At 46.7% G+C, this 12,087-nt stretch overlaps 1 protein-coding gene across 2 annotated transcripts; it reads right to left on the bottom strand.

Annotated features, from left to right (window-relative positions):
- Window positions 1-795: 795 nt before the first annotated feature.
- On the bottom strand, window positions 796-11,501 carry CYP1B1 (cytochrome P450 family 1 subfamily B member 1). Of its 2 annotated transcripts, XM_080997725.1 has the most exons (3): window positions 10,951-11,501; window positions 6,536-7,531; window positions 796-4,294 (listed from the first exon to the last, which is right to left on the bottom strand). In XM_080997725.1, exons 1-3 carry the CDS (start codon window positions 10,986-10,988, stop codon window positions 3,688-3,690), a joined length of 1,641 nt encoding a protein of 546 aa, XP_080853851.1. In that variant the 5' UTR covers window positions 10,989-11,501; the 3' UTR covers window positions 796-3,687. The 2 variants fall into 2 exon arrangements, with proteins under 2 accessions (XP_080853851.1, XP_080853850.1); XM_080997724.1 differs by lacking the exon at window positions 10,951-11,501 and having other exon boundaries at window positions 6,536-8,501.
- Window positions 11,502-12,087: the final 586 nt, after the last annotated feature.

Genomic DNA, 12,087 nt, shown 5'->3' with positions numbered 1-12,087 from the left:
CCAAGGGACAAACCCTACACAAATCCGGAGTGAAGTAGGTAAATGGTGTGAAGACTCAAGTGGGGTACAGAAGACAAGCTTAGTTTTCTATCCTTGGAAGCTAGATTCTCAGTCTAGGAAACCTCATAGAACAGAGACAGCCAAAGGGGCTTTCCCCAGGATTTTTGGACAAGTCCCATCAGCCTCAGTCAGCATGACCAATCATAATGGAAGATGGGAACTGTAGTCCACAACACATTGGCTACCCATCCTAAACCATGGGCCAACATAGCAAGCAAAACACCAGACCCATGTAAGGAAGTAAATCTCTGCAACTACAAAGTAGCTGCAGTATATAACTGGGTGTTTTGTCTTCATCATGTTTATAAGAGCTTTCTACTTCTCCGTTGAGGATGATGTTAGGATTAATACATTCCTGTGAGGGGGTGGCAAACTGTCCCTGTTGAAATAACAAGAGGGGTGTAACAAGAGGATGTCATCTTATCTCCTCACAGTTTAAACTGCATGTTATAGCAACAGTGAGCTGGAGTTTGCTCTGAAGAGATGGTGTGATAGAATTTGGAACTGGGCAAGCTTATGCAGCAGTGTAGGCTTGCCAGGGGAGAAATAAAGGAAGACACGTTTAAGGAAAATTTAATGCCTCCCCCCCCCTTCATCAATTTGAATACTTAAGACCCTCCACTCTTACAGTGATCTCTTTAGAGAGACTCTTTAGTTTAAGCTTGGATTCACGTATCCTAAGAAAGAAATTGCAATTAGACTTTCATATAGTACATCAGAAATTGATTCACAGTATGTGACACTAGTTGTTTTATTTTAATTTATTTGATTGGTTGTGTGGTTGTGTGAAAAGAAAGTTTTCTTTACTCTTTCATTAAAATAGTAATCTATCCTAAAACAACAAGAACAACCCAGGTCTGATACTTGTTGTCAAACAAACTGAATGTAAAAATACAGTCAATCTGGTAAACCGGAATTTAAAAATCATTACGTAATCAAAATGTAATTACTACCAGCCTGATATATTTTAAAGCTTTTATGAAAAATAAAATAAAATACAAAATTACAATCAGCATGTATTAAAATAAACTCAATGATTCTTGAGTTATTGGGAACTATTATGTTAGGAGCATTTACACTGCCTATAATATACAGATGAATCATATTTACAGACATAGCATTGGAGGGAAATAGTACTATCCTAAATGACAGATCTAATGTAGACCTGAGCACGAAAATGTTTCATGTAGTACAGAGCTTTTCACAGATGCAGGCTAAGTTCTGCAATACCAAATTATATTTTTATAATCTACAAAGTATCTAAGCATACTACCCTTCTATCGATCTTAACTCTGTTTTTAAATTTCTGCTTTATGTTCTCTAAAACGGTGACGAGATGGAAGACCACTAGATAATGTACAAGATCTTGTAGACAGATCTTGTTGAGTTTAATGACAAAATATTGGTAGGCACTATTGTTATCATTCGGCTACAGAGTTCAGTAACGCATTGCAAATCAAGTAAAACACATTTTCACTTGCATATCTATTGCTTCAGAGGTAAAGGTGAATGTTTCAGCAGGGCTTGGATCAGAAGTTTCGGAAGCACTGCCAGAAAAGCAACACAACTACAGATTTTCCTTCTGTTTTCAGATTAAAGCCACCCATTTAGTCCCTGGTCTAGCTCCTGACAGCTGGATGGTGAGACACCCAAGTAATTAACATGATTGACATAAGCTTACAGGACCTTAGCTATGGAGGGGAAAACATAATATTATTTCATGAGCCATTGCATCCCTATGCAGATATGGTTTTAATAGTGGGGGATTGGGATCATGATGACCCACACCCTCATTTGAATGTCATCGGTACGCTGAGCATCACATTTCAAAAAGGAGCCTACACAAATTGAGACCAGTGAACTCAGGTCTGGTTTGCAACACCTTTAACTCCCAATTTTGAAGGGTAATGACCAAACAGGTTTTCCTATTCAAAGCAATTCAAGTTCAAAGCCTAAGTGGGGATATAAGAGGCGGGGATGGGGGGCAAACTGCCACAACCCTAGATTAGGAATTAACTCTATTTATATTGAAGGCAACTGCAATTCTATTTATTTTAAATGGAAGATGGATGAGGTCCTCAGTCCTTTTGTCACTCATTGGTGCAGAGCTTGGGTGGGGAACCTGTGGTCTCCCAGATGTTTGGGACTCCCCATCAGACCCAGCCCATCATGGATGGTGGAAGTTGGGAACCCAAGAGCAACTGGGAAACCTCATGTCCCCCACCCCTCATAGCAGAACTTCATTCAATTAGAGTGAGAAGCCCAGAACTGATTTAACAAAGTCCAATCCTGGAAGGAAACACACTAATTAAGAAGCCTTTTGGCTTCAACAGCATTCATTAGTGCTTCCAGTTTTTTATTCAAATTGTTTTAAAATGCAGAACCAACCTTAATTAGCACTTTCCATATTATTTATATATATGCATTTATCCAAATTAATAGCATCCCTATTTATGAATGTATATCAATGAGAGCACTCAACCAATAAAACCTAGGTTGTCAAATGCAATTATTTTCCAAATATTACTTTAAAACATTGCCTTACATCCCTATGTGTGATTGTCTGAGGTAAGCAGACGATTTATTCAACATCTTTTAACATCACTGCCTCAATCAAGATTTGTTATAACAGATGCAATGCACAATGAGTGCCTGATTACTTTAGAAAATGTCAATAATATTTGAGAATGAAATTGTGCTTATATTTAAAATCTCTTCAGACAAAAACATCTGGAATTTCAATGGAGAGATATTTTATAACCAAGGCACTGAAATACAATTGTCATTCACAGCTACAATCCCAACTTGTACCTTGGGCAGTATAGGTAGTAGCTGTATCAGATGGTAAAGCACCATTTTTTATTTTTTATTTAAAAGGGATAAAAAAAATTGTTGCCCAGATAGCTGGGGATAGAAAGGGACTTCACCCCATCATATTTTAAATTTTGGCATCATAGTGCTTGCACACTTTCACTGAAGTGGTATTTCACCAATGTAATAAAAACAATAACAATAGACATAAACCCTTGTAAAGCATTTAAAATGTGCTAATTAAAAAGACTGTGTAAGCAGTATGATAAAATGGTGCCTGCAACAGTAGTGAATTGTGCTGTGTTGATTCAACTGCATCATACGTCAAACTGGTCGTGTCAAAATCCTGCCCTTTCTAAAGTGACGGAAGAGCAGCACAATCTCCACTGGTCTAGAGGTCTTCTTCTGCAAAGTCAGACTTCCTGCGGTCTGAGAAAAGACTGAAGAACTGCAGGAAAATATAGGATGGGATGACAATGATTGGATGGCACCATCATGTGGATGCTCCATAAAAAAATGAGTAAACGAAGCATGGCAATCCCAAACTAAACACTACTGTGAAAAGAACTTCAGATTTTTTAAAACAACTTTGGAGAATGCCCTTTTTGCTTCTGCCTGGCAAGAAATGCAGAGGTAATGAAATACCAATGGTTAAAACCAAATCCACATTTGAAAAATAATGCATTGTTTTACTTCATTTTCATGCTACTACCTCTCCAGAATACATTATATTTAAACGCGTTTCATTTAAATATAAAAAGGCAAAGGCAAATGATCCTTATAAGAGGACTACAAACAGTGTTCAAACTTCAACGTTTACATATCTGGGAGGCAATTTTCAGAATCCTTTTCTGCCTGAAGTCTCTGTACGGTGCTATCCAGCAAATCCATGTTATCTCGAAGTGTGACGTTGAGTTCAAACGGCTTGGGTTTAATAGTCAAGCCATAGGTGAAATCCATTTTCGTGTCTTCCTTTGGATTAGCACTGAAATTGCACTGGTGTAGGAATATGGCAATAAAGAGGAAGAGCTGCACTTTAGATAACTCTTCCCCAATGCACCGACGTTTGCCCAGTGAAAAAATCATCACACTGCTGGTGAGATCTTTGTTAAGGAATCCATTCTCATCCAGGAATCTCAATGGGTTAAACTCCTCTGGGGAAGGCCATTTCACCGGGTCGTGATTTACTGACCACTGGTTGACAAAGACCACGGTGTCTTTGGGGATGCGGTAGCCCATTAAGGTGGTGTCAGCCACAGTGGAGTGGGGAATGGTAACTGGCACAAAGCTGCTGAAACGCATGGATTCGTAAAGGAAGGCCATGACGTAAGGCAAGTGGGGCTGGTCCTCAGCAGAAGGCAAGCGGTCCCTGCCGACAACTTTATCGATCTCTTCTTGCAGCTTAGCCTGTACCTCTGGGTACCTGGTTTGAAAAACAACAACACATTTGGGAAATTTTCACTCAACTCTTCTGAAAGAAAATGTTACCTGGGCAAATGTATGTCCCAAACCAATTCATGTCCACTGGTAAAATGTGGGGAGGCTGAATTGGCAGGTGGGATGGAAGTGTGATCACCTCTTGTGCCTCCAGGTCCCCCCTGCAATGTACCCTCAGCAGCCTCTCATGCCCTCAGTCTGCTCCAGTGGGTCCCCAACCTCCCAAGCAGTTTTCAGGTCAAGGTGAGGAAGGGAAGTTCCATTAACACAAGCAGGACAGGCAACTGGATAGCACCCATATCGGCTCTATGAATGTGAAGAGACTAATTTCTTCCCCTTACAAATTCCTGTGTGGTCTGTTTTTATATAACTTCTCACAACAGTACAAAAGCCTGTCTGCCAAAACTGAAGTAAAAATCTATGTTGTTTCTTTACTTGCTCTTAATAGAACAATCTATGCCTCGTTCCAGGTAGGGGAAAGGATTGTGTCAGTGTTAATTACTGAACTGGTTTTTGTGTTAACATGCTTGCAAACTGTTTGCAAATTTTCGCAGTTAACCCACCAGAGCCTTGAGATGTTTAATCTCATATTTCAGCTTTTGCTTCTTGGATTGTTAAACAATGAATCCAAAAATAATATATATTCCGAAACTTTGAGGACTTGCATTCTGTCTAAAAACGTTCAACTATCAACATCTTTCTTTTCTCCCAATGAATATACTAGTGTCCAAAAGAGATAATAATTGACTCAATACAGTTTTAATGGCTTCATATCAATAGCTAATACCCAATACTGGGCTAATCTGTACATGGAAATCTATTTAGTGCATTACACATTTTGGCCTCAGGGTAGGATCCAAATTGGTTTTGTTTTGTTATCCTGCAGACACACAAATTGTTTTGAGCAGCTAGGTTAAACTAGGAGCCCTTGACATGAGCATTGGGTTGACGTAAGAGGGCTGAGCAATGGTTTGGAAAAGGGGCTGATGAACCACTATTTTTTGCCATATGACCTGTTCTTGTATGTCACATTATGAAAGGAAACATCCAATTAAAGGGGGGGGGAGAGATATATTTTGCAGCAACTTTCAGTTTACTGAAATTCTATACAGCAAGGTGGTGCTTCATCATTCTAAAGGAGAACAACTGTATCTTAATGGAGGATACCAAACTGAAATTCAAGCACAACCCTGGAAAATAAGAGTTCTGTACCATATTCTGTTAGGCTAATGTGACTCCTAACAGGATCTGGTGGCCGTTCATTTTCCAAGGATAGAATGGGAGAACCAAAAGACCCAGATAATCACACAAGGCCAAATTCAATGAGAAATTGGATTTTTCAAAGAATTGATTTTTCAAACGCATCCATTCTTAAGGAAATTAGCCCTGAGTGCTCACTGGAAGGACAGATCCTGAAGCTGAGGCTCCAATACTTTGGCCACCTCATGAGAAGAGAAGACTCCCTGGAAAAGACCCTGATGTTGGGAAAGATGGAGGGCACAAGGAGAAGGGGACGACAGAGGACGAGGTGGTTGGACAGTGTTCTCGAAGCTACAAACATGAGTCTGACCAAACTGCGTGAGACAGTGGAAGACAGGAGTGCCTGGCATGGTCTGGTCCATGGGTTCATGAAGAGTCGGACACGACTAAACGACTAAACAACAACAACAAAAGAATGGGCAAAATTGATGCCATGTGCACCTCAGCTATCGCCTTCAACTTTATGGGAAGATACATTCAGCTTTCTCTACATGGTTGGAGAACCTCAGCTCAAGCAGCAAATATAGGCCTTCAGGCTTCTTTGTCCTTCAGCTTTGCACTCTCCTTGAGAGTTTGTGCGTGCCTGGAACGGGTTCTGGCACTCCAATCCATAAAGCCTTTTGCTCACCTGGATTCGGCGTGTGTGTGTGTGTGTGTGTGTGTGTGCAAGTGTATGTAGAAACTGGCCTAACAATGTACGAAGTTAGAATTCCCATTCCTTGCTCTGCCCCCATTTTAGCCTCATCCCTCTCTACCCGCTCATGCGGCCCTCGGAAGATTGCCCAGTGGGGAATGTGGCCCTCGGGTTGAAAACAATGCTTTCTCACCGCCTCTCGGCGGAGATCAGCTCCTCTTCGGGTCCGGACCTTCCCCAGTTCCGCCACCTGAGCTTCTCCGAGGGTCAAGTGGCGCTTTTGCCTCGGTCTCCTCCGAGGCCCCCACCCCACCCCGCGGCCCAGCAGCTCACCTGATGAGGAAGATCAAGAGCCACTGCAGGGCGGTCGAGAGCGTGTCCTGGCTGGCGCCGAAGATGTCGGTGACGGTGGCGGGCACGTGCTCCAAGGGCAGCGCGGGCTGCGCCTGCTGGAGGCGGAGGAAGGCGTCCATGAGGTCGCGGAGGGCGGCGCCCGGGCGGAGGCTGCTCTGGTGCTGCACGAACTTTTGGCGCACGAAGCTGTAGAACTCGTGGTTGAGGGAGCGGAAGGCGCGGAAAGCGGAGCGCACCGGGTTGGGGAAGCGCTGCAGCCAGGGCAGCACGTCCACCAAGCTGCCGGCGCCCACCGTGCGCCCGAACTGCTCGTTGCGGCCCACCAGGCGCCGGAACTCGGCGTCGGCGTGGCTGTAGCGGCGCCCGAAGCACAGCGCGCTCATGACGTTGGCCACGGCCACCACCAGGCTCCTCGACGGGTCGACGAAGGCGCCGCCGGCGCAGGCGCGCACCAGCAGCCGCACCACGGCGCGCGCCTCGGCCACCAGGGGCCGCTCCAGCAGGCGGCGCGCCGAGAAAGCGCGCACCGTCGAGTGCGCCAGGCGCCGCTGCAGCTTCCACAGCTCCGAGTAGCCGCCGAAGGCCAAGCTGCGCCCGCCCGACACCAGCTGGAAGGAGGGGAAAGGCGGGCGGCCCGCGAAGGCGGCCCCCTGGCGGATGAGCGCCTCGCGGATGGCGCGCTCGCCGCTCAGCACCACCACGGGCCAGCCGCCCAGGCGCAGCTGGAAGACGTGGCCGTAGGTGGCCGCCAGGCGCCCGAAGGCCAGGTGAGGGGCGCTGCCCAGCTGAGCCGCGTTGCCCAGCAGCGGCCACGGGAAGGGGCCCGGCGGCTCCAGCCTCCGCCGCCGCCGCCGCTCTTGCAGCAGGAGCCTGGCCGCGTGGAAGGCGGCCAGCAGCGAGAGCAGCAGCAGCAGCAAGCCCTGCACCGGGGGCACGCCGGCCGGGAGCACCTCTTCCAAGGCGCGGGGGCGCACGCTGCGGAGAGAAGGGCGGAGGGTTACAAGCAGAGACAGAGACGGGCAGCAGAGCCTGCGGCTGGGAAGCGCCCCCGCCATCCGCGCGTCAGGCCGCAGGTGCAGTTTTAAATGCGGCGCCATTGAAAAAGAGGGAAAAACTGTTATGTACCAAAACTTCCAGCACGTGCAGTTTCCTTTGTGTGGAAAGGGATCCCCACCCACCAAATTGAGGGCCCTCAAACTTGCAAGCCTGCTATAGACACTCGGCATCCAGCATTCGCAGCCTGCCCTACATACTCGGTAATAATACTAGGAGCCCGGGCAGGTTAATTTTAGGCAGCATGTGCGTGTGTGTCTGAAGAGTAAATACACTGACTTAAACCGTCTCTGTGTTTTCTCAACGGAAGTGTATGTTAATTGGCTGCTGTAACAAGTGTATTGGTTTGTAACTCATAAAGCCTTTTTGCTATCAAGGCTCTTAACTCTAATGTTGATCGTGCCCTTAAACGCACTTGCTAAGGAGTAAACCCCAGGAAACAAGGAGATTTAAGTCCAAATAAAAAGGTACAGGGTTGCACTGTGAACCAAATATTGAAAACAAGGGCTATACTCCAGTATAGAATGTGTACACTTTTCTAAGTGTATATTGCAAAAATGCTGTTTTTGGAGTGAATTTTGAGTAAGCTTTAGCTGTAAGCATCTAGTACTTTTCAAAAGCAAGTGTGGTAATTTCTGGGGGAACTTGTTTTTGCATAAGTTGGGAAGTTTATTGCAGAATCAGAAACGTTCATAATCAAGTATAATAACACATTCATGATTTCCATGGTTTTTTCCTCCATGTTGGAAAAGCAGGCTTTAATTCAGTGTATGTGAGGGGATCGTTGAATGCATGCTTGCATTAAGTACAGGCTTTAGTTTAAACCAAGTTGTGTTTTTTTAAAATATGATATGTAATATCGCTAAAGAGTAAACAAAGAGTAAACAAATAAAAGAACCAGTTTCCTTAAAATTACAAATTTTAAAAACATATTTTAAAAATAAAGACCATCAATTTCCATCCACCCTGCTCTAAACTTCATCTTTGGTTTGTGCTTTTGGAAAGCTTCCCAGAGTCCTGCCAGAAAAAAGGCATGAACACTCCATGAAAATTTGCACTTTGAAATGTTATGTGGGAATTCATCATATTTGTGCATATCTATGCACTGTTTCAGGCAGGAACCTAGCAGTGAAGTAAGAAAACTTGCAATACTTAAACAGCATCCATCACATCACTTCAAAAGTAAGGTGTTCTGCACAATAAGTTAGACTGAATTCAAGCAGAGCAATGAATTGCTTTCGTACTGGTACATTACAACAACCCTCTTCTCCTGACCATTAATTGCTTGCCCAAATAAAAAAGGGATTGCAGCTTTTCAAAATGATACTTAGCTTTTGGTCTCACTAGTTTCAATAGGATGTACTATACTCTCAAGTAAGTGCAGAGCATCACATCCTTACTTGAAACAAAGTCCACTGATTTCACTGGAACTTGTGTGGAAACTTAAGATTACAAGCTAACCTTCAGGTTGCAGTTGTATATCCTGATGCTAAACACATAGCAGTTACCCAGTTCACTATTTGTTTTGTTGTAAGTGGTAAAGGGACCCCTGACCATTAGGTCCAGTCGTGACCGACTCTGGGGTTGCGGCGCTCATCTCGCTTTATTGGCCGAGGGAGCCGGCGTTTGTCCGCAGATGGCTTCCGGGTCATGTGACCAGCATGACTAAGCCGCTTCTGGCAAACCAAAGCAGAACACGGAAACACCGTTTACCTTCCCGCCGGAGCGGTACCTATTTCTCTACTTGCACTTTGATGTGCTTTTGAACTGCTAGGTTGGCAGGAGCAGGGACTGAGCAATGGGAGCTCACCCTGTCGCGGGGATTCGAACTGCCGAGCTTCTAATCGGCAAGTCCTAGGCTCTGTGGTTTAACCCACAGCGCCACCCGTGTCCCTTTCAGTAAGGTTTACTTCCAGGTAAATGTGTATAGGTTTCAGCCTCAAGACCCACCAAAGGCAATGGGACAAGTGATTTATGATTGATTGATTGATTGATTGATTGTAGGATTGCGACCAATATGCAGAAATCAAGTCAATGCAATTTACCATTGATAGGACTGGGGTAGACAAATAGTTGGAGGTAGCCCCAGAATGACTGAGCTCAATGAGACTATCAAGAATGGAAAGTGGAGGTGTGGGATCTTAAGGCGATACCCAATGTTCTTCATACTCTGAATCAGTAGAGCCCTTGATTTCAGTGGATCTACTCCTGAGTGTGACTTAGTTGGCTGTCACCTTTATGCTGTAGATTGGCCACACTCAAACCAGTAGCCTTAGAAAGCCACTTTTAGAAACTTTCACAATCTTGGGTTCTGGACTTGTATCCACAGCCATGGTTTTTTAAACCGCTCTTTTACCCACACAAATCTGTACTCCAGAATTGTGGGCAGGGGAGTGGCCTTCCCATTCCTCACCCTCAGCATGCGTGCAGAAGGTGGGTTGAAGATGGAAACAAGAAGATGGAAACAAGTCAGCATTCGCACTTACAAATGATGCTGCAAGATCCTTTATCCTACTGCGGGTGGAAGGGATCTAACAGCAGGGGGCAAATGAGAGCCAAGGACTCTTCTCCACCTATGCTTGCCAACTTAGGGCAACATCTGCATCTGAGACCTCTAGTCCATGGAAGCTGATGCTATAATAGATGCATTCACTTGAATAAAATGTTGGGGAGGGGCTAGGTAAGCCCATCACACATAATCACATGATGCACTGCATGCACACAATTTGAATGGCAATGCCCATTAACTCGGGGGGGGGGCAGCCCCTCAAATATTTTATGGGGGGGTCGAAGCCCCTGGCCCCTAGGAGGTGGCTGCTATGTACAGTGGTACCTTAATTCGTTCTGGAGGTCCGTTCTTAACCTCAAACTGTTCTTAACCTGAAGCACCACTTTAGCTAATGGGGCCTGCCACGCTGCCACTGCGTGATTTCTGTTCTTATCCTGAAGCAAAGTTCTTAACCCGAGGCACTATTTCTGGGTTAGCGGAGTCTGTAACCTGAAGCATCTGTAACCTGAGGTACCACTGTATTTGCCTGTGCCGCAGAAGTCTTTGCAGTTTTTGCTGCCACAAGCTAAGGCAGCTACACCTCTTTAAAGCACCCCAGGTTGTCACCCAAAGATTTGGGGACCTAAGCAAACCAACTTATTGGGGTGAGACTCAAAGCAGCTATTTGGGTAAACGCCCTTAAGGGAAGTATATGTTGGAGGGGCACCCCACCCCAGGAGGATCCATTGCCTCAAAAAGGCACGACTGGCCGTTTCCTCGCACAAGCCACCCCATATTAAAAAGGACGGGATAGGGTGGGGGGAATTGAATGTTCGCAGGATCGGGGACTCACCTGTTCACCAAAGCTTCTGCCACATCTCTCTGGCTCATCCTGCCTCCGGCCAAGACTCGAGCTCCGCACGCACACAGCAGCCCCTTCTTGGGGGAGGACGAGCGAGCGGTTTCGAAAAGATCCCGGTCGCTCCTCGGCTCTGGGCAGCAGGTCCTTCGCGCCGGCCAATCAGCGCCAGCCTCGGCCCCCGATCCCGGCCGCGCTTGCCGCTGCCGCCCACCAGCTCCGCCTCGGGCTGCTTCGGGAGGAGCAGCGCCTTGCGACGAGGGGAAGCCCAGGCAACTCTCTTGCTTCCTCGACGAGAGACCTGGCGAGCCGTCTCCTCTTCTTGCTCCCTCCGGGCCCCGCGAGGAAAGTGGAGCTCGCAAGTGCCGTGCAAAAAAGCAGCCCCCCAAGCTTCTCGCGGAGCTGGAGGTAGGGGAAAGCCCTCCTCTGCCCCCGGAGGCTGGAGAAGTTTCCTACCCTCGGCGTGTGTCACCTCCCCGTTGCGTGCGGAGTCCGCCTGGCGTGATCTGCGGCTGATGGGAAGCCTCTGGCCATCTCCTCCCCTCCCCGGGCGCGCACGCGAGATCCGCAGGGAAACGGAGACGGAGGAGAGCGCCGGGCCAAAGGGCCCCCCGCGCTGCTTTCCCAGGACGGAGCTCAGCCCGGTACTTCCCTCGCTCCCTCCCTCGAGTTCTTACAGAGGCTTCTGTTTCCCAGGCTGGCTTTGCAAGGTGTGTGAGGACTTGCCAGCTTCAGCCAGCCACCCCCCCCCCCGGGTATCAGCGGGTGAAATTAGAGGATAGCGCGGGGGGCGTGTTTTGATGCCAAATCTCTTTTTGAAGCTACACTCAGATCTTTGACCACTTGGGCATGGCATGGCATGGCCAGAATGCTACCTCTGAAATGGTAGCTGAATCCTAGGAGCTGAGGTCCCCTCAGCCCACCCATCAATAAAATAGTTCAGGGGGCTAGCCCCACCCCAAAGTTGAGGGGAAATCCCATTCAAATTGTGCGTGTGTGCCACGTCATGTGATTGATTATGTGGAGCGGGTCTTACCTGCCCCCTCCACAATATTTTATTCAAGTTGGCGCCCTTGCTTGCCACACAAGACCACATGGTTTGTTGCCTCATGCATCTCTCTATCTGGGGTC

The sequence above is a fragment of the Podarcis pityusensis genome, assembly GCF_964106645.2.
Source record: "Podarcis pityusensis genome assembly, chromosome: 3".
Taxonomy (NCBI): domain Eukaryota; kingdom Metazoa; phylum Chordata; class Lepidosauria; order Squamata; family Lacertidae; genus Podarcis; species Podarcis pityusensis.
Note: the sequence above shows the minus strand (reverse complement) of the source record. Positions and strands in the feature narration are given on the sequence as shown.

Coding starts and splice junctions, on each gene's coding strand:
- CYP1B1 (XM_080997724.1), bottom strand. CDS start 7,782: ATGCCGAGTGTCTATAGCAGGCTTGCAAGTTTGAGGGCCCTCAATTTG. Junction 4,295..6,535: donor CTCTTGATCTTCCTCATCAG/GTGAGCTGCTGG, acceptor TTTTCAAACCAG/GTACCCAGAGGTACAGGCTA.